Source organism: Thalassophryne amazonica, chromosome 13 (assembly GCF_902500255.1).
Source record: "Thalassophryne amazonica chromosome 13, fThaAma1.1, whole genome shotgun sequence".
Taxonomy (NCBI): domain Eukaryota; kingdom Metazoa; phylum Chordata; class Actinopteri; order Batrachoidiformes; family Batrachoididae; genus Thalassophryne; species Thalassophryne amazonica.
The window spans coordinates 53,147,397-53,170,812 of NC_047115.1; the positions used below are offsets into that span (position 1 = coordinate 53,147,397).

At 39.2% G+C, this 23,416-nt stretch overlaps 1 protein-coding gene across 1 annotated transcript in view; it reads left to right on the plus strand.

Moving 5' to 3' along the window:
* The window catches only part of macrod2 (mono-ADP ribosylhydrolase 2), a 420,587-nt gene that overhangs the window by 322,497 nt on the left and 74,674 nt on the right, over positions 1 to 23,416 (plus strand). The window contains exons 5-8 of the mRNA XM_034184236.1: positions 1,526 to 1,564; positions 6,510 to 6,545; positions 19,768 to 19,803; positions 20,264 to 20,308. Of these exons, the coding sequence (XP_034040127.1) occupies positions 1,526 to 1,564; positions 6,510 to 6,545; positions 19,768 to 19,803; positions 20,264 to 20,308 (156 nt within the window). The remainder of the gene's footprint in view (positions 1 to 1,525; positions 1,565 to 6,509; positions 6,546 to 19,767; positions 19,804 to 20,263; positions 20,309 to 23,416) is intronic.

Sequence of the window (23,416 nt, forward strand, 5' to 3'; positions counted from 1 at the left end):
GCTGAGAGACTGGCGCGTTGTTTGATCAAAATTTTTTCTAAACCTGTGAGACACACCGAAGTGGACACGGTTCGAAAAATTAAGCTGGTTTTCGGTGAAAATTTTAACGGCTGATGAGAGATTTTGAGGTGATTCTGTCGCTTTAAGGACTTCCCACGGTGCGAGACGTCGCTCAGCGCTCTCAGCCGCCGTCGTCAGCCTGTTCAAGCTGAAAACCTCTACATTTCAGGCTCTATTGATCCAGGACGTCGTGAGAGAACAGAGAAGTTTCAGAAGAAGTCGGTTTCAGCATTTTATCCGGATATTCCACTGTTAAAGGAGATTTTTTTAATGAAAGACGTGCGGACGGATCCGCGCGTCGGGACGCAGCCGACGCAGGTGCGGCGGCACAGGAAAAACACCTCCGTGTTGATAACCATTTGTAAAATCCAGGCGGCTTTTGATGGCTTTCAGTGGAGTGAGTATATGAGAAATTGTTTAACAGGCAGGACATGTTCCAACTTGTCCTTAAGGATTTCAACAGAGGTGTTTTTCCTGTGGTGGAGCGTCGCGGCGGCTGCGTCCCGACGCGCGGACCCGTCCGCACGTCTTTCATTAAAAAAATCTCCTTTAACAGTGGAATAACCGGATAAAATGCTGAAACCGACTTCTTCTGAAACTTCTCTGTTCTCTCACGACGTCCTGGATCAATAGAACCTGAAATGTGGAGGTTTTCAGCCTGAACAGGCTGACGACAGCGGCTGAGAGCGCTGAGCGACGTCTCGCACCGTGGGAAGTCCTTAAAGCAACAGAATCACCTCAAAATCTCTCATCAGCCGTTAAAAATTTCACTGAAAACCAGCTTAATTTTTCGAACCGTGTCCACTTCGATGTGTCTCACAGGTTTAGAAAAAATTTTGATCAAACAACGCGCCAGTCTCTCAGCAACTTCTCAGACAAAGGAATTCCGACGAGGGGCTGGACGACTCCTCCCACAAGGAGTGCTCACAGGTGAATGACATCACCGACAGGCGTGGAAAAACTCACGCATGCGCACGAGGGTTCAAGCATGTCTGACGTAAAAACATATGAATGAAATCCATATAGTTTTTGAAAAAAATAAAAAGGACCGTTACTTTATTGACAGCCCTCGTATCTCATTTTTAATTGAGAAATAATGCCTCAAGTGTGTTGCCCTCCATGTAAATGCACATTGTTTGATGTAATAATGTGAGTAATCAGAGGTAGCGTGGTGGGAGGATTGACGTTGATTGTACATGGTTATAGGTTAGATTTCTCCACAAATGGGTTTTGGACATGTGAACAGGATGGGCTTTTCTTTCTTTTCTTTTTTTCTAGCAGTAATCTTGTCCTATTTCAGAGATATTGTGAGGAAGCCCCACAGGTTACCGTTACTCCGTTAGACACTGAGTCTCCAGCAGGAAGACATGAAATACTCTTAACATTATTTTGATCAAACAGACAAGTGGTAATTTCACTGTATTGTACATTTTGAGATAACATGCTGTCTTATCCCCTCTGCCAGACAATGACATGGAGTTTACAGAAGAGCAGGTGAAGGGAGGTGAGTGAAAGAGTATTTCATGGTTGCCTTTTCACCTTAACACCTCCATTAGCCCACAAAGAGAATGAGTGAGTGCCGTAGCGTGTGCTCGTGACAGACTTGCCGTGTTCTCCATAGCAGATGAAAATGAATGTTTACTCAGGTAGTGATAAGATGAATCTAGGGTGTTACGCGTCGCAGTCAAAAACACTTCATGTCAGGTACATCACACAACAAGAGCTAATTCCCAAACCCATTGTCTTCATCCGGCTCAGAGGCACAATGCCGTCAGACCACCTAAAGCGAGTGACAAGGAAACAGCAGAGCTACATCCCTCCACAGCATGCAGCAGGCAAGAGCACAAACACAACTGTCAGCACATGAAGCTTTTATCACTGCACCATCTTGGCAAATGGCCTGAAACTCCAAGATACTTCTTATCAGGATAATCTATTGACATTTGACTGTGCACTGATGTCCTGAATATGCAGTTGCATGAATAGAAATGTGTGGAATTGTGTATATTGTGTGAACAGGAGGGACATTAGTCTTGATAGTGTTGAATTTAGCAGTTTTAGTTTTTCCAGGTGACTAAAAATATCATTTTATGATATATTTATGGTGGCTGATAGGGGCCACGGCACCTCTGAATCAAAACAATACTAGCAAAAACAGGGGACAATTACAAATGCAAAGCAAACATCATCAGTTCAACAACAGGTTGTCCTGAAAATTGAAAAAAAAAAAAAAAACCTAGCAAACACAGACAGCATGAACAAATAACCTGTATCATATGCAAAAATTTAATTATCTAATTCTATAAATCTAAATCTATCTAATTTAATTATCTAGCAGAAACCCTGTGTGAAGCTTCACAGTACAGTAGTATTGAGAATAATGTGTGCTATGTGCTAGTGCTATGTGACTAAAAAGATTAATCCAGGTTTTGAGTAAACAAGGTACCAGTAGATTCAGTAGATTCGCACAAATCCAACAAGACCAAGCATTCATGATATGCACACTCGTAAGGCTATGAAATTGGGCTATTAGTAAAAAAAAGTAGAAAAGGGGGTGTTCACAATAATAGTAGTGTGGAATTTGAGTGCGCAACATGACCTCTTCAAGTATTTTGACATATCCAAACTGACCCATGATACCTGGTATGCGATATATAGGCCCAACACCATAGTAGGAGAAACATGCCCATATTATGATGCTTGCACCACCATGCTTCACTGTCTTCACTGTGAACTGTGGCTTGAATTCAGAGTTTGGGGTCGTCTCACAAACTGTCTGCGGCCCTTGGACCCAAAAAGAACAATTTTACTCTCATCAGTCCACAAAATATTGCTCCATTTCTCTTTAGGCCAGTTGATGTGTTCTTTGGCAAATTGTAACCTCTTCTGCACACGTCTTTTATTTAACAGAGGGACTTTGCAGGGGATTCTTGCAAATAAATTAGCTTCACACAGGCATCTTCTAACTGTCACAGCACTTACAGGTAACTCCAGACTGTCTTTGATCATCCTGGAGTTGATCAATGGGTGAGCCTTTGCCATTCTGTTTATTCTTCTATCCATTTTGATGGTTGTTTTCCATTTTCTTCCACGTGTCTCTGTTTTTTTGTCCATGTTAAAGCATTGGAGATCATTGTAGATGAACAGCCTATAATTTTTTGCACCTGCATTTAAGTTTCCCCCTCTCCAATCAACTTTTTAATCAAACTATGCTGTTCTTCTGAACAATGTCTTGAACGTCCCATTTTCCTCAGGCTTTCAAAGAGAAAAGCATGTTCAACAGGTGCTGGCTTCATCCTTAAATAGGGGACACCTGATTCACACCTGTTTGTTCCACACAATTGAAGAACTCACTGACTGAATGCCACACTACTATTATTGTGAACACCCCCTTTTCTACTTTTTTTTTACTAATAGCCCAATTTCATAGCCTTAAGAGTGTGCATATCATGAATACTTGGTCTTGTTGGATTTGTGAGAATCTACTGAATCTACTGGTACCTTGTTTCCCATGTAACAATAAGAAATATACTGAAAACCTGGATTAATCTTTTTAGTCACATAGCACTACTATTATTCTGAACACTACTGTACATCAGAGGTACTCACAACACAAACAGAGGTTTCTGCCCAGAGGACTTTAACTGACATTCCGCTAGGTGCAGCAGTTCACTCTTTACCTATACTTACCTGGCAGAGCTGAGTAAGTTTATTTACTTTCATCATCGCAAGTTGTGCTAAACCACAGAAAATGGGTGCTGCACAATCATAGTGTCAGCATGCACTGTTTTACCCAAATGCAGATTTAGCCTTTAATGTCATTCATAATATGCCAAAAGAGTATTCCTCTTTGTTTGAAATGGTATAATTACTCCAATAATACCAGAATCATGGCAAATAGCCACATGGCGAATAGTGTTTTGATTTCACATAGCTTGGGCAGCGTGTTGTTTGTCGTTCATTGGTTCATGTTGTCATCTTGGATAATCTTGTTTGCGTTCGCATAGCCACATATCCACTGTATATCTTATATACAGGATTAGCTGATGTAGAATGAGAGTCCTGTGGTCTTGTAAAGTGCATTTTTATCAAGGAAGGTCCAAGAGACATTCCAAATTTGTGGGTTTTTTTTGTTTGTTTGTTTGTTTTTTGCTATTTCAGCTTACTTTCAGGAGAAATACGCTAAGAAATACTAATTCCCCCCCTCAGGCAGCCTCAGAGTGCATCATTTTCACCTCAAATTTTCACAAGCTGTGTACCATGGAAGAGAAGCCGTTCCCCTTCCACACCTTATAGTGCAGCAGATAAGATAATATTTGCAGAGGAATCCTTCCAATAGTGATGCAAGCACCAAATTTGGCATAAATACTGCTTAGACATTACTCAGATGAAAATCAGTGTCCACTTGAGTTTCCAATAGGCAGCCAATTGAAGAATTACACAGGGGTCAAAATTTGAAAATGCTCCACTTATATTCAAAGGTATTCCATATTATTTGTCAGATCATAAAGATTTCAAAAAGGTATAATTTGGACCGTCTATGACTGAATTCTCACATTTCTCACATCACTTTCTCACATTTCTGCTAAAAAAAAATAGCAGAAATGTGAGAAAGGAGAATATCAGTTTGTTGGCTTTATGGCTGCTCTCAGAGTCCCTCTGTGCTGGGAGCTCTGTAGTAAACAAGCGCTTCCAGCAGGGGCAGAATGTTCAAAGACGAAAGTGTGGTCTCATTGTTTGGGTCTGTTGTTACTTTTAATATTACTAGAAGCTACTGTGGCATTAAAACTTAACTTCATTTTATTAGTAGTTGTAAATGTACCAGAGACAATATTGGAATTTATCTGTTATCAGTTATCTGTAACTTCTGATACATTTTTGGGTGGTTTATTGTTTTATCTTTAATCGAAGATAACTTTTCAGTCATCTGGTTATCTGTTATCAAAGTTAATTTTTTGGTTATCTGTGCCCACCACTGCGTATAACGCATTTTACCCCGTAACATGCTAACTAAGCATGACACATGAGGCAAACTATTCCTTTTTAAAACCCTACTAACTCAACCAATAATTTGCATTAATGTTTTCCAAAATTATAATATTTTACTTTTGACCCCAATACAAACTGAAATTGACCTTTATCATCATTGTTGCTGTTTTTCCCCATAACTCCATAACATTCAGTCACAGATAGTTAAAACCATACCTTTTTGGAATCTCTGTGATCGGAAAAATAATGTGATATAATTTTCAATATGACTGAGCATTTATAAATTTTGACCTCTGTGTAATTCATCACTTGACCCCTTCCTGGCTGCCTATTGAAAATTCAAGTGGACACCCTGCCTTTTCAAAAAGGTAATGTCTAAGGTGTACTTGTGCCAAATTTGGTGCTTACATCACCATTTGAAAGATTTTTTTTTTCATTTATCCACTATATACTGGATTTATTTAGTGTCTGTAGCCTTTCCTAATATGAATACCAGCTGATGGCGAGTTCCCCTATATTCTTTTTTGAAGATGTCATCGTACACATGCAACCAGCTTAGCAGTTACTTTTACTGGCTTCATAAGGATGTGTTTGGATTAGCAGAGATGTAGCACCCAGGGTGATATCAAAATGTTTTTCTTCCCAAAGTCTCCCCCATGATTTGCCTATTACACACATCTGTGATTCCAACGATATTCTGTGTTTGAGTGAACATAAAAGGAGTCTTTTTTTTTCATAAGTGCACCGTAAAACTGTGATTCCAGAGTGAAACACAGTACATATAAAGGCTAATTCTTGACTTGGCTGAGAAGAACATTTTTTATTCCTACTGTTGGAGCATGAGAGACTCTGTTGCAATCCTCAGAGTGCCTGCACACTGCATGCAGCACAATAATATAGCAGCAGACTATATCAAGGCAAGCGAAACAGCCCCTGATAATTCCAAACTGTTATATCATGATGCCAGTCCAACTCCGGTCCAGTTCAGCCTCGTTTGTCAGGCCCATGCACCGCAGCCAAGGACTGGCCTTTTATTCTGCTCCATCAGCCAGGGTTTGAATCAGCGTTGCCTGGAGTCTATTCAAAGGTTCGAATGACTGCCATTCTCACATGGAATGGTACTGTTGTCCCTGGCTGTGCCTCTGGAGTCTGCCTCAAAGCCATGCATTCTTCCCATCTCTCCCACAGGAGTCGTTTTTTCCCCAGTTAGGCATAAAACAAAATGGGGAAAAAGGCATTGAGTGTTCCTTCATGCTCTGGTAGCGTGGCCAGCTGAGACCAAGTGTCCAAGTTTAAAATAATCACTGCCATGCCGGGAGTGATGTCCCAAAAGTGATCTTTACTCACCCAACCTTGGATGTAAAGGTTCAAATTTGTTGTGCATGTTGGTCAATATGGTGTTTAATGATTCGTCACATTGCAGTATTGAGAAATCAATGTGTGTGTTTGTGTTTTTTAAGGTAACACACCATCATCCGAACAAAGTGAAGACAGAGGTATGTTTTTGTGTGTGTGTGTGTATGCTTTTTGATTCACATTATGAATAATGACTACTGCTGTTAAATATGCCACGTAACATTACTGGTGGAGGAAACCCAGCTGTGTGTGCTTCCAGAATATTTGTGTGTATGAAGAAAGAGAGTGTTTTCTTGGTCAGTAATCGCTGTTGTACTCTTATGCCAAGTTTCTCTTTGGGGAAATGAATACATGATGAAGCTTGGTGTTTTGAAAAAGAATGTTTTCTTCGAAGCAAACTTGTTTAAGAAGCTATTATCTGGCTATTCTGCAGCTTCAACCCCTTTGGATGTGTAATATTGAAACAATTATAGGCTTCTCCCATACGATGGACCAAAGATAATTAGATTCTTACACTGGAGGGTGTTAGTAGGCAATTAAAATCGTACACCATCCATTTGTCTTCAAGCCTTAAGGTTGTGGGGAATTTTTGAAGATAGCAGTCATGGTTGTTTTCTTTGGGGAAATGGTTCCTCTTGCTGATTGTGACAGAGGCTGGAGTAGATAGCGGAGTCACTTCAAGGGCATCAGTGCATTCTGCGATGTGAAACAAAACACAATAAGTCATTTCTCACTGCCTATTCAACATACCTTTCCATAATCCACAGCAGTAATTCAATATAATTCGCAAATTCAATCACCAGCATTAGGAGGGCATAAGTATTTTGTAATAATCTTTATAAATCCTAATTTATCAGGCCCGGCAGCTTAATAGCAACTAATCCACTCACAAAAGGCCTTGGCACAGCCTTCTAGCATGGGGGCACTCAGTCCTTGAGACAACCTCTCTCACAGGAAGGGAATAAAATGATTTTGTGCCGCCTCCACTGTAAAGGTTAGCTGTGGTTCAGTGTAGCACGTAGAAAGGATTAATCATAGAAAACACTCAGATGTCACGATAGCACAGAGCAGGGGAAATGCTGCGTTCTCTGAAGCTGGAGACTCTCTTCCTGCCACAGATGTTCTCGACTTTGCCATCTTGTCAGTATAGAATAGTATATGTATGCAGTCTGCACGGTAGGTTGCCGATTTGTTTTAAGCAGTACGTTGGGCACTTTTAGGAATAAATGATGCTGTGAAGCAGACCTCTTGGAGTGTGTCTGTCAATATGCCTCAGTTCAATCCATCACATCCATCAAACCCCCCTCCCCAGGGGATTGGCACCCGGCCGAAGGGCTTTTAGCCACACAGCTGACGTAGAGAAAACATTAAGGCTTTTTCTACTGTTCTTTCAAAATAAATAGATTCGTTTTTAGACAAACTAATTATAAGGCTGCTTTAGCCCACACAAAAGTCTAAGTACATTTATGGTTTAGTGGTAACTGTGTAAGCAAAGTGCTTCTTCAGCCTTGATGGACAAAAACATGTCAACAATAATGAATGTAGAACTTACACGCATCTCTTTGTTTTGAAACATCTTCTAAAATAAGTCTAGTGTTATACTGTATGGTATGAATTACAGCATGCTATTATATTTCATGTATTTAATTTTTTACACCAAGAATAACAAAAATATACTAATTTGTTGTGTATGTTTACCAAGTCAGTATTTCAGTTTTGCATATGCTCCCAGTGGCTCTGAAATGTTTTTGTTAAAAGTGCCACATATCAGCTGTGTGCTACAGTTTTTCATTTCAGTCTAAAATTGCTATACAAACTAGAGAGTATTTACAGAGTACATACCGCTGCCAAAACCAGCTCTCTGTTAATCTGTTCTCCTATAAGTTAAACTGCAGGTTGAGGAACAGATTTGCCCAAAGTACAAATAGCAACGATGTCAGAGGGAGGCATTATAAAATTGTGAATTACAGTTGTGTTCAAAATAAAAGCAGTGTGTTTAAAAAAGTGAGTAAAGCTGAAAATCCTTATAATTGCTTTTATTTCCATACATGCAAAGGCAGTGGGAACACTGCACATTCTATTCCAAATCAAATCATGAAGAAAAATTGATCAAACTTTTTATTACATTACAGAAAGTGAAGAAAAAGGCATATAGGCTGTTCAAAAAATAGCAGTGTTGCATTATTTCTTTTTGTGACCCTTATTACACCTGTAACGGTGTAATAAGAGTCACAAGAAAAATGTGGTTATTTGGAACACAACTGCACATATGATCACACATCTTCATCGCCATAAGCATGTACTGTACCATAACCTCATCTGTATTATCCCAAGGACTAAATCACCACCATATTTCTTGGAAATCCTTTCAGATCTTCCTGATGAATCTCTGTGGTAAAAGCAAATAAACAGAAAAGTGTGTGTGTTGTCATCTCGGCTGATCCCGTCTTGGGATGGGTCGCCACAGCAGATATAGTCAGATCCGCATTGGTAACTGGCACAAGTTTTACGCTGGATGCCCTTCCTGACGCAACGCCAGTTTCACCTGGAGAAACACACACACTGGTGTTCCAAAGAGGTCTCCCATCCAAGTATTAACCAGATGCTGCACTGCTTAGCTTCTGAGATCTGATGGGATCAGGCTGACACAGAGCAGACTGGCTGTAAAACAAACAGAAATGTAACCCTCCAAAAAAGCCTCAAAAATGTATTGTTTGAAGTTTATTATACTGATCTTTTGGTGTCATTTATATTAATTTTTACACTAATGACGTGCCCAATAAGCAAGTACTATGTTCACTTTGTTGAATTTCTGCTAAAGCTGGTGCACCCAACGAGTTGATCGCAGGCTAAGTTCGAGTCGATCGCATGACACTGCAACCGTTAGTGTAATGGACATTGCTGCTATAACGGATTGATGCAGAAGGTGGCAGCATTGCACCAATAAGGATGCCGGCTGCCGTTAAATGCCATAAAAGAAGAAGTGGGCTCTTCTTCTGTGGTGCAGGATGCAGAGGAGAAAAAGATAAGATAAAAAGAGAAAAAACATTTTTGAACCAACATAACAGCTTATGGCCCAGCCACACGGCACACGACGATTCCTGAACGAAGGGAAAAAGTCAAAAAAAGTCACAATTCATTGAGGAAAGGTGGACGAAAGAGCTTTATCACCGAACAGTCTGTAAAGCAAGAGCGCAAAAGGGATGAAAGAGGAACTTAACAAAACCAAAGCTCACAATCTTGATGCTTTAACGAAACATGCCTGGAGCCACAGCTGGAGCAGTGTGTGTCTGCGTCTCTGAGTTCCAGGACTCGGCGCTGCGGTGGAGCTCATAGCGCCTGAGTCCTGGAGAAACTGTAAACAGAAGCTGTGGAGATCTGTGTCCATGTCAGTGGACCACCTGCTCTGGTTCCTCGTGCAGAACAAAAGAGGGATCATCTCCATCATCATCAGAATCCACACTGTCTGACGACACCGTCTTGCTCCAATTAAAAAAAAAAAGAGTGCTGTGGTCACTGCTGTATCAATGTATTATGTTCTAAGCCATATATATTGATTTACAGGTATAACAGAAAACTGTCAAAAGGGAGAATAAATATAAATATACAGTAGTGTTCAGAATAATAGTAGTGCTATGTGACTAAAAAGATTAATCCAGGTTTTGAGTATATTTCTTATTGTTACATGGGAAACAAGGTACCAGTAGATTCAGTAGATTCTCACAAATCCAACAAGACCAAGCATTCATGATATGCACACTCTTAAGGCTATGAAATTGGGCTATTAGTAAAAAAAGTAGAAAAGGGGGTGTTCACAATAATAGTAGTGTGGCATTCAGTCAGTGAGTTTGTCAATTTTGTGGAACAAACAGGTGTGAATCAGGTGTCCCCTATTTAAGGATGAAGCCAGCACCTGTTGAACATGCTTTTCTCTTTGAAAGCCTGAGGAAAATGGGACGTCCAAGACATTGTTCAGAAGAACAGCGTAGTTTGATTAAAAAGTTGATTGGAGAGGGGAAAACTTATACGCAGGTTCAAAAAATTATAGGCTGTTCATCTACAATGATCTCCAATGCTTTAAAATGGACAAAAAAAAAAACAGAGACGTGTGGAAGAAAACGGAAAACAAAATGGATAGAAGAATAACCAGAATGGCAAAGGCTCACCCATTGATCAGCTCCAGGATGATCAAAGACAGTCTGGAGTTACCTGTAAGTGCTGTGACAGTTAGAAGACGCCTGTGTGAAGCTAATTTATTTGCAAAAATCCCCCGCAAAGTCCCTCTGTTAAATAAAAGACATGCAGAAGAGGTTACAATTTGCCAAAGAACACATCAACTGGCCTAGAGAGAAATGGAGGAATATTTTGTGGACTGATGAGAGTAAAATTGTTCTTTTTGGGTCCAAGGGCCGCAGACAGTTTGTGAGACGACCCCCAAAGTCTGAATTCAAGCCACAGTTTACAGTGAAGACAGTGAAGCATGGTGGTGCAAGCATCATGATATGGGCATGTTTCTCCTACTATGGTGTTGGGCCTATATATTGCATACCAGGTATCATGGATCAGTTTGGATATGTCAAAATACTTGAAGAGGTCATGTTGCCTTATGCTGAAGAGGACATGCCCTTGAAATGGGTGTTTCAACAAGACAATGACCCCAAGCACACTCGTAACCAAGCAAAATCATGGTTCCAAACCAACAAAATTAATGCCTCGCAGATGTGAAGAAATCATGAAAAACTGTGGTTATACAACTAAATACTAGTTTAGTGATTCACAGGATTGCTAAAAAAGCAGTTTGAACATAATAGTTTTGATTTTGTAGCGTCAACAGCAGATGCTGCTATTATTGTGAACACCTCCCCTTTCTACTTTTTTTACTAATAGCCCAATTTCATAGCCTTAAGAGTGTGCATATCATGAATGCTTGGTCTTGTTGGATTTGTGAGAATCTACTGAATCTACTGGTACCTTGTTTCCCATGTAACAATAAGAAATATACTCAAATCCTGGATTAATCGTTTTAGTCACATAGCACTACTATTATTCTGAACACTACTGTAAGTGTAAAGACGATTGAATTTATCAGAGCAGTAAATTAATCAGTGTGTGTGAGACCGCGTGCATTGACTCAAATGTGCGGTTATTTCCACCAGCTGATCACTGATCCACAAAGTGAAATCTGCCTTCCAAAACAGCTCTTTATATAATCATTTTAATTCATCTACCTGTTGCCACATGTACAGAAGTACTGTATTATCATTCCTACACTCATATTGTTATATTTAATACAAAATAATTAATTATATTCACACAAATGATTAATTCTGGCCTATGTAAAGTGCCTCACACACACACACACACACACACACACACAGATAAAAAAAATCCAAGCAAGCAGGCTGAGTTTGCCCTGTAATTTCCAACGGTACATGAAGCAGCAGCAGCCTCAGCGCTCACAAACCGGCTTCTGCACTGTGTGAAAACATTCAGCTGCTCCAATGAAGTCAAATTAAACAATAACGTTAGAAAAACTAAACAAGCAATTAAAAAACGTCAAGAATGAAACAGACGAATTGAGGTTTTCGTTGCCCTTTGTTCAAATTTTTCAACAGTTTAAAAATCCTGACGAAGTGCCAGCTGCAGGAACGAAGCTGCACGAAGGTTAAACATGCCAACGACAGTCAACGAAAGTCCAGATTTCTTGTTTCATCAGGGCTTCGTTGCCCTTCGTTAAGTGCCATGTGACTTGGCCATTAAAGAGCTGAAATAAGTTACACTGTGGACAAAAACGATATGTAAATCAGTATTTTTATTAATTTATTTTTTGTGCATTTGTTGCATTTGCGAATGCAAAAAGTGAGCTGTTAGCTCAGTTCAACTGTGAATATTAACTCTGTCATTTACTACTTTTGCTGAAGATGATGGCCGTGTTTGGGATTTTGTTTTTATTTTTAATTCTTCGTGCGTTCATTTTATGTAATGTTTAAGAAAGCAACACGGGTGAGTCGTTCTTGTAACAGTTTATAAATATAATACAGAGATAAACTGTGACTATTAATACTACTGCGATTTACTGCTTTTAATAAAGATGACAGTGTTTGGGGTTTTATTTTTATTTATTTATTTTTTGTTATTCTGTGTGCACCTGGAGGACTGCTGCACACAGATGCTAGACGGCTCAGCAGAGGTAAATTTCTGGGACAGATTTCTGTATTGTTGCTCGAAATTAAAGAATTTCTGAACCGTTCAAACCATGCTGAATATGCACAGCGTTTGGATTTAGCCTTTCTTACTTCTTCCCTCCTCTCAGTACCAGAAGTCCCACTAAGGTAGGGAACAACTTTTCGAACTTTATTTAGGCATTGTGTAATTTGATTTGTTTGTTGTTGTGTTGTTACAGGCCAGTCCTAGGCCTACTTGTGCTTATACTTTGCACCATGCACATTTGCTTTAATAATGCATTATTGTTAAAACTTTATATTTGTGCCAGGAAATTATGTTATTATACTGGTGCACAATAAATTGCGGCTACATTATGGCTTTCGATATGGCTTGGTAGATCTCGATACACTGTCAACTTTAAAAGTAGATCTTAGTTCAAAAAAGGTTGGGCACCCCTGTGCTAAAGGGTTAAAAATGGTATAGTTTCTAAAACTGTACCAAATTGTCTCTGGTCGACTCACACTGGAAAATGGTGTCACAGAGTGATGTGATGACAAATATTTTGACAGGCATATCTGTCATTGCAGAGTGGCATTGAGACATCATTCAGATGTAGGTCGTTGATCACAAACCTCTCATCAAACATTTTTTATCAGTTCTTTCTGCCACTGTTCTTCCTCTCTGTAATCTTGTGGGTCAGGCTGGTATTGCACCTTGTGGATGTGTGGCAATAATTATTGCTGGGAATGTTTTTTGTTTTTATTTTTTTAAATCTGTACAATGATAGCAAGATAGGAATAACATCACACATCATTCCCTAGTAGTTAACAAGTATGAATAAACCCTTTTATAGAGGCACAAAACCTTTAAAGGACACTCCTTGATACAAGTCAAAACAAAAGGATCACTTACCCAGTCAAGTATGAAACAGAAATTCGACACCGTTAACATTCTGGTGTTGGACAAAAGAACTATGGGTGGATAGTAAACTATAACTTATCCTTTGAAACAGTATTTTTTTTTTAGCTTTTTAAAGTTTGTTTGCATCATTAATCTTTTGAAAAAAGTCGATAATTTTACTTCTGACCAGTGTTGCCACAGTTACTTTGAAAAAGTAATCCAATTACTGATTACTGATTACTCCTTGAAAAAGTAACTTAGTTACTTTACTGATTACTCAATTGTAAAAGTAACTAAGTTAGATTACTAGTTACTTTTTTAGTTACTTTTCCCAGCTGCCGACAACAACCCTCTGCCACCTCAACATGACAATGATACCTGTTTTGCCAAAACTCACTTTATAGTCACCCTTTCTTGACTTCAATGAAAATAAATACTTGTTTTATAAAAAGTAAAATAAAGACCTCTTTCTTGACCTCATATTTAACTGTTGACAGCACTGTAACAGTAAAACTTGCAATTTTGAACCTACATTGTTTATAAATGTAACTATTAAATTCTAACATTTTTCTAACATTTAAATTCTCTCTAAACATTTTACTTGTCGAAATTATTATTATTTTAAGCAATATTAGTAGTTGTAGTAAAAAACAGCTTCAAAACTGGACCTTTAATCTAGGGGTGTTGTGGGGGAGGGGGGCACATCCTTGTCCCACGCCCCCATTCCATCTGGATTCGCTCCTGCTTTGGCGTTTGAGCACAAAGAATGGATAACATTTATTTATGCAGAAAACATGACCAGATTTACAGGTAAGAAAGTTTTATTGCGTTTTCACATCATGTGGTCCTCAGAAAGAGTGTTTAGGTGCATTTGAGTGGAAAATAGTGTTAGTTGTTGACGCGTCGCGGAGGATCAGCTGTTATTAACGACCAGATACAGAGCGGCTCAGCTCAGAATTCTAAATAAAGGAGGAAAAAAAGTATAAAAATGTCTTTGTAAAGCTCAGCGCAGGTGTGCTGATCACCGCGCTTTAAGAGGTGAGGACGAGTCGAGCAGCTGCAAAAAACCGCGGATGAAAAGCTCACAGCTCACTTAAAGTGTGCAGTTCAGTTGAACCCCGACCTCCTGCCCACAGACCAAGTTTAATGCTGCTATCGACCCACAATGAAAAATAATAGTAACGCACAGTGACATGGAGAAGTAACTTTAATCTGATTACTGATTTGGAAAGATTAACGCGTTAGATTACTCGTTACTAAAAAAAAGTGGTCAGATTAGAGTAAGTAACGCGTTACCGGCATCACTGCTTCTGACCAATTTACAAAAAGATAAATTGTTTAATTATCCTTACTAATATTATTAATTATGAATAATCTATTTGAATTTTTGAGTAAAACTGTTGCTCTTTAAAAAATCACTTTAGTAAAATAAGTCCATGAACCTTAACAATTAGAGATCACAGTAATGTTTGTTAATATGTTAATAGGTTTGTTAGTATGGTTTGTTAATACCTTACGACACAGTTCATTCATTTGTTTAAAGACATGCTGGTTAGGTGAATTGGAAACTATATAATTGTCCAGGTCTCCTTTGCAAAAGAGGTCTCGATCTCAATGGGACTAACCTGGTTAAATAAAGGTTAAATCAAATGAAATGTCTTACATTGTTATTATCCATAGTATCATGCTAATAAAAAAAAACATCGTTTTATACTTATTTCTGAGCCTGCTTTTAAACATTTGACTCAAACTATATTTCTTCAATTCAGTGCCAAGATTGTTTTCTAGAAATTTGTCTCTTTTGTTTAAATACACTTTTTCTGTATTTGTTTTAAAATCCATTTTGTAAACATGAAATTAATTGTTCTTTAATCAAACATGTCATTTGATAATTGTTATGATGATCATTGTTATTTGTTTGAAATTTAATCATTTAAAAATATAATCTAAAACATGATCATGAAATTTTAGATTGTGCAACTTAATAAATGGTGCAACTTGGATCATGTTCATCAGTTTAGTTATAAATTCTGAAGTTTATCAAGTAGTTTTCAATGTTCAAAATTAAATGAACTGCATTATTACAGTGCTTTACAATGATACCTCACATTAAGAATCAGGAATGCTGCTCAGATGCACCTTAGTGAGTTGTCTGTTTGCCATGGAATCGAGCCGAGGATTGTTTGGTCTCACACACACACACACACACACACACACACACACACACATATATATATATATATATATATATATATATATATATATATATATATATATATATATATAGTGAAAGACTTTGGGCCACATGGTTTTGTTCCACTTGGGGTTGTATCGGTGCAGACCAAATTTTAACTCAGTTGGATAAGATTTTGAGGTCCCCCAAAGTGACATATTTTCTCTTCCCTCCACTGGCAAGGCAACATCACCCTAACAGGAGGAGACTGTGATGCCATTATTTTTCTTTTACAGGTATATGTGATGGGTTCTAATCGCAAAAAGTGGTGGTTGATTGGTTACCCAGAGGAGAACATTACTGGAATTACTGGATTACTACATTGCTTGTTTGGGGAAAATTGCTGCTTTGTGGGGGACAAACAATGTCCGATTACAATAAAATCTGGCACAGATCTTTTATTTTATTAGTGTAACAAAAACAACATATGGGCCAAAACATTTTGTAACATTTGACATTGTGAACAGGTCTAATATATATATATATATATATATATATATATATACAGGCTGTGTTGTGATGTAATCCACAAGAAACTGAACAAAAAACAAAATGCACTGGCTGTGATTTGTAGAGGACACAGTGTGTGAAACAAAGACATAAAAGAAGAGACGGAGCTGAATTCTAACGGAGGGAGGAGGAGGCTGGAGGAGCCTCTTTGGAGCACACCTGAGTTGGCAAGCAGCTTTATAATGTCTGTTATTTGATGTCAGATTGGTATTAGTGAGATTAGTGGATGTCACAGGGCACAGTAAAATGTGACCATTGAGCCAGAAATCGATGGCGAGCTGGATCTCTGTCTGGCGTGTTCGGTTTTCAGACCAAAAAATGTAGAGGAACAGAGGAGAGATGGTGAGAGAGACAACAGGTGTGGACAGAGTAATAACACGACGTGTGGACAGACCGTAAGCCATCGTTTCCGCTGATGTAACTTGTCAGTCATCGCTCGCACTTCCACTGACACGCCCTCATGACCACATTGTACATGCAAGCAATCTTTTCTGAGTGGTAGCTGTTGCTCGTGTCAGAGCTCTTTTTCTTCATGTCGCATGAATTTTAAGTTACTTTTTTATTGTCTTTTTTTTATCTTGTTGGCTTTGATAGAAGGAAAATCAGAAAGGGCAACAGGAACAGATTGTAACTATTGTGTCTGCGTTCTCTTTTCTGTGCACACATGTTGGAATAACAGATAAGGGCTGTGAGTTGAATCCCCAAGGTTCCGACGTGCACATTGCTCGGACATTGGAAAGTTGCATTTAAGCAATGTGAATAGCTTGCGTCCTTGTAAAACCAATGTTGACATGAATAAATCATGTGTGATTAACAAATAATTCATGTACTGTGGACACACTCGACACAAGCACAAGCAGATGTCAAAACTGGCCTTTTTGCCCGTCTGCTTCTAAAAGGTGGAGGAGGACTGGAGATAGTAAACGTCTTTGGGTAACGGACACTGGCTGGATCTATTCTGTGTGAAGTATGTCAGGCCCCAACACACAGTAAAGATGGTTTTGTGAAGTTAGTGAGGGGTGGGGAAGCTGTAACAATGCTGCCACCTGCTGCTGAGAGGACATGGTTGTGGTTTTTACTTTGAGGAGAGACAGTGTTGTAATTGAACTTAAAGGCATTATAAATCACGTCTGGCTACAGGATCTTATATTTCTGCTTTGTGTGCGTGTTTGTTTAGCATCCTGTATCACAAATCAAATTGTGCTCCATTCAGCAGGGCAAATACAAAATGATCAAATAATGGGGAGGAAATTGCATTCAGACCTTTGTAGTATCTGATGTATTGTTGTTTGAGATTGCTTCAGTCAGATACAACAGTCACGATCATTGTCAAACACACAGAAAGGCTTCCGATTGACCTTCTAGCAAGTGAAGCATTCATCTTAACCCGTCTTCACAATGAAGCACAATCTCTCAGCTTCGTAGCTCCATCTCAAAATGCCAGTCATGATTAATGACGAGGATTGCCATCTAATGTACGTTACAAATATTCTGTACGATGGACACAGGCACTTGAGACACACATGCAGTTTTGGTAGAACTGGCTTTTCTCTCATTTAATGGAGACTGACGTTTTTATTGTTCTGACTGCATTGGAAAATTGCAGAGATATGAAAAAAAAAATGGTTTCTCCACAGCTTGTTAAAAAAGCAATTATACAAGCTGCACAATGCCTACTGTACAGCGTGTTCTCTTATTGGTGTCATGGCTTTCATTTACTCAATTTGTCCCAAATGTCATTTGTGTGTGTTTGTGTAAAAGTATGAGAGAAACATGGTACAAGAATTAAAGTTGTCTGATATTACGTCATTACAAAACATCAAATCATGATGTCTTAGGCTGACACTGGGATAAAGCAGTCATAAAATCCACACTTTTCAGTAAGATACTAAAATGTGGACTGAGAAATACCTCATCATTACTGTTGTGATGCATCTTAAAAAAAGCACTTTTGATCTCTAAGAATGTTTTTTATTTATTTGTTTATTTTTTCTGAGCTGCTGTTTCCCGGCAAGGGTTAAACAAATGCGTATTTAAACATTTATTTATCTTTTATCAAAGGACAAAACAAAACACCAGCACATCATTTACAAAGTGCACACATATAAAGGTGCAGTCGAGTAGGTAAATGTGCAACAACCCGAACCTTCACAAATATCTAACATCAAACACCCACATTAATATTAGCCTTAGTTTGGATGGTAACGGTGAGATGGGTTGGAGGGGGAGGCATGTTTGGGCGTCATTCGTCCTGCCTGACTTGACCTCACTCCACATCTTTACACATTTATAGGTTGGCCAGGAGTTTTGCGGAGTCGATCAATGCCAAAAAGTCAACATTTAGAGCCACCCCATCTGAGCAAACCCTATCATTATTATTATTATTATTATTATTATTAGAAACAAAATTAATTGTTATCATTATGTTTATGTTCAACACTTGCACCTGCCTCTGGATTCAACAATGTCTCTGCATTAACAAACTTAACTAATTGCATTGGTAACTACAGTTTAACTGTAACTTTGAATGGACTAAAACTGCCCATCCTTTCTGAAACACTGATAAAATAGACAGTAAGGATCTTGTGCACGGTCTGAAGTGGATAATGGAAATGCATTTGGAGTGCGCCCAGCACTGCTTTGTTATCAACACAGCAGCTAATCTTAGCACAAAATAAGGTGCAGGGCACAAAGGGGTTCTTCTTATTTTTCTATTTAATTATGGGTGTGTTTTGGACATGGCATGAGTTCGAACAATCGGAGTGTCATCTGCCAGGCTAAGCCAGGTGAAGCTGAACCTTACGCAGTGGCATTTAAATGGCAGACATGGTAGGCACCAGAATTGAGAGGTGAACCGTGGAAGAAACGAATTGTGTGCGAGCAGATTATCTACAGGAGCAACAATCATCAACCAAAGCTCTGTGAGATGAAGCAGTTAAGTGATTTGTTCCTGTAACTCTTCCTCCGACCACCCAGTCTCCTCCATATCCAACCAGGCATGCTGTGTCACAGTAGCAATCGACCACTGCTGCCCCTGACCACGCCTCATTTTAAAACCCTTTGCCCATGTAAGGACAAATGAGTGGTGAGATTGAAATGCTGAAGTCAGTGGGTGGTGTGTGTGAACATGTCATATGCATTGGTCTGAAACTAACAATGACAATGTATACTTTGCACCAGCTGTAAACTGCAAGCCGCGCTAATGTCTCTGTAACGCAGGAGTGTGCAACGGTGGGCCCAGACAGTGCAGGTTTTCCTTGCATACCATCACTTCAGCAGAGGGTTTTACTGATGAGCTCCTCCGCTCATGTGAAATCACCTGTTCAGGTGATCAGTACCAAGTTAAACCTACATAACCTTGGGCGTTTATTCCCAAGAACTACAAGAACTACAAGAACTGGCATCATATTTACCATTGCATATTGAGTCCAGACAGTTGGTTTTTATCATCATTAGAATGTCCGTTTACTTTCTCTGGTGTCTCAAGTCACTGAAATGTTAAAATGAATGTCTGTGAATGGCTGATGAGTTTTCTTTTCTGTTCCTCTCCTCAGATAAAGACGAAGACAGTGATGAAGAAGTGGACAATGGTAATGCGTTTCTATGAACTATCAAGTCATGTCTTGAGCCAGTTGGCTTTACACATCCTGCTTGATGGTTTGGGTTTTTTTTTTTTTTTTTTATGAAAAATTTTTATTTTCTTTTTGCTCCAGTTCAGTCTTTCAGTCTTGTGTGCCATTGCTGTAGCTAAGAAAAAGTTATCTTATCGCAAAGGCGTAGAACAAAGAAATCCCTCAATTATATATGGCTTTAGAAGTGACATTCTTTTCCCCTTCTGTTTTGTCACTTAATTTATGCATGTCTTTGTGGTTCCATTGCTCTCGCACTGCAGCACAAAGACAAAGCTGCAAAATAGAGATGGAATGAAAAAGGTGTTTGAGGTGATATCGAAAGCCAAGGCGGTTGAATCCAAGGCATTAGCACTCAACTTTCAAGTTCTTCAGTTTTTTTCTTGTTTTGTTTTTAAATCCCTTTTTATTCTGGTTGCAGTTGCTGTGGAACATGCAGATGTGGAGATGCAGAGTCAAAAACAAGGTACAGTTAGACTTCTGCTCTGCTGCAGCACGATAGATTGCCACTGCATGATCTAGACGTCACTGATCGGATTCTTATCTCTACAACAGATGGGGATTGTAAGAACCGACTGATGCTGAGTTGATTGTGTTGCTTCTCTCTTTAGCTTGTGTGTCTGACTATGTATGTTGTTTTTGATGAAAGATCTAACCTGATCAGTCTTATTAGCAGCAGCGGAATAAGGAGCAGACGCAATTTCTGCTCTGAACGCCTCCACAGGCAGAACCACTAAGTTGTTCATTAGTTGCAAAGGGGAAACCTTTAACTTTGAGTGAGCCCTATATCTCCTTCAAATATTCCTCATGCTGCTTATATATAATTAATGTTCTACGGTGCATCCAGAAAGTATTCACAGCGCTTCACTTTTTCCGCATTTTGTTATGTTGCAGCCTTATTCCAAAATGAGTGAAATTCATTTTTTCCCTCAAAATTCTACACACAATACCCCATAATGACAATGTACAATGTACAAAAAGCTTTTTTGAGATTTTTGCACATTTATTAAAAAAAAAAACTAAGAAATCACATGTACATAAATATTCACAGCTGTTGCCATGAAGCTCAGAATTGAGCTCACGTGCATTCTATTTCCACTGTTCATCCTTGAGATGTTTCTACAGCTTAATTGGAGTCCGGCTGTGGTAGATTCAGCTCATTGGACATGATTTGGAAAGGCACACACCTGTGTACATATAAGGTCCCACAGTTGACAGTGCATGTCAGAGCACAAACCAAGCATGAAGTCAAAGGAATTGTCTGTAGACCTCCAAGACATGATTATCTTGAGGCACAAACCTGGGGAAGGGTGCAAAAACATTTCTGCTGCTTTGAAGGTCTCAATAAGCACAGTAGCCTCCATCATCCATAAATGGCAGAAGTGTAGATTTACCAGGACTCTTCCAAGAGCTGGCCACCTGTCTAAATTGAGCGATCAGAAGAGAAAGGCCTTAGTCAGGCAGGTGACCAAGAACCAGATGGTCACTTTGTCAGAGCTCCACCATTCCTCTTTGGAGAAAAGAGAACTTTCCAGAAGGACAACCATCTGTGCAGCAATCCACCAATCAGGCCTGTATGGTAGAGTGACCAAATGGAAACCACTCCTTAGTAAAAGGCGCTTTCAAGAGTGAAGTTTCAAGATGTGTATGGATTAACAGAGACACTCTCTCACACCCCGCTCCAAACTGGATTACGGATACAGTTTATTTTTGAGTGCTTCATCTGCAGCTATGAAGGTTAGTAGCTTAGCTTTCTTAGCATCAGCTCCGAAACACTATCAACGTTATAATGTGTAGTCGAGGGTAATGTTAAACCTAACTAAACCGTTTATTCCCTTTTTAAAAATAAGAATGAGTTGACTTATTTTGTAGCCTGTGTGTAGCCTGTTCTGTAATGAAATGTTAGCCAATGTTAGCTACAGTTAGCGCTAGTTATTGGCTAGTTAAGATGGTCTCGTTTACCCGAATAAACAATCCGTACTACAGTACAAGTGTTTCCACAGCACATCTCTGTGTTTGATGCATTAATTACTGGTTTGTTTATTTTTTTAAATCAGTATCCAACATCATTGACAGGGAGGTTAAAAAAATACCAAATTAATCAATAACCCGTTTATAAACAATTTGTGTGCAGACCCAGGCAAATAAAACTAGACTTTGGGCTGTTAGATTTTATACAAACTTGATGTTGCCTTCTTACAATGAAGCAGGACACTATTCCACTCATGTCTGCTTGTTAATATCTTTCCCAGGTTCAGGACGCGGCTTGAAAAATAGATTTTTAATCTCAATGAGGCTTTTACCTGGTTAAATAAAGGATATAACACACACACACACACACATATATATTTAAATAAAACATACCACGCTGAGGAGCTGAGACGTACCCAAGTTGTGTCTGAAACTGCCGTGTTCTCCACTTCGTCCTCACAGCAGCAGCTCCACAGTCAGAGCAGAGCGATCGTCTTGCTCTAAGCTCTCACCCATTTCTTTTGGAGATTTTGTCACTCGGGCTGGAGTGAAAGCTGAGGTGCAGCTGTGTTTGTTCATTGGAATTGCAGAGCGGCACGGATCAGCGACACCGTGAGGCGGCTTCTGCTGTTGTTGACAAAGCACCGGAAGCCGGAAGTTCGGATGCACAGCTAACTTTTACTTCCGCATTAGAAACCTGGAAACGTGAAAATCCCCCAAATTTGTAAATATGCAAAAAAAAAAAAAAAAAAAAAAAAAAAATGCATATAATTTTACTACTACATCCTTAAAACTTTTTTTGTTAATTTGCGCTTTGAACTTTTTCTTTCTGTTACATTTTATGTTTATTTTCTTTTAAGTGTTTTAAGACCTTTTAAGTCTGTGTGTTGTTTATTCAGGTTTGTACTTGCACTGAAAAGGCTTGCACCTTATGGCCCAGTCACACGGAACAGGACGATTCCTGAACGAAGGGAAAAAGTAAAAAAAGTCATAATTCGTTGAGAAAAGGTGGACAAAACAGCTTTATCACCGAATAGCCTGCGAAGCAAGAGTGCAAAAGGGACAAAAGAGGAACTTAACAAATCTGAAGGTAACGATCTTGATGCTTTAAATGAAATTTGCCTGGAGCCACATCTGGAGCAGTGTGTGTCTGCCTCTCTGAGCTCCAGGACTCTGTGCTGGGACGGAGCTCAGAGCACCTGAGTCCTGGAGAAACTGCAAACAGAAGCTGTGGAGATCTGTGTGCACGTCAGTGGACCACCTGCTCTGGTTCCTCGTCCAGAACAAAAGAGGGATCATCTACTTCATCATCAGAACCCTCACTGTCTGTCAACACGCTGCATGCTCTGTCTGGCTCCAATTAAAAAAAAAAACCTCTGGTGTTCTGTGGTCACTGCTGTATCACTGTATCATGTTCTAAGCCATATATATATTGATTTATAACAGAAAACTATCAAGAGGGGGAATAAATATAAGCGTAAAGATGATTGAATATATCATAGCAGTAAATTGATCAGTCTGTGTGAACGCTGCACATTGACTCCCCATGTACCGTTATTTACACCAGCTGCAGCTGATCCACAACGTGAATTCTGCCTTCCAG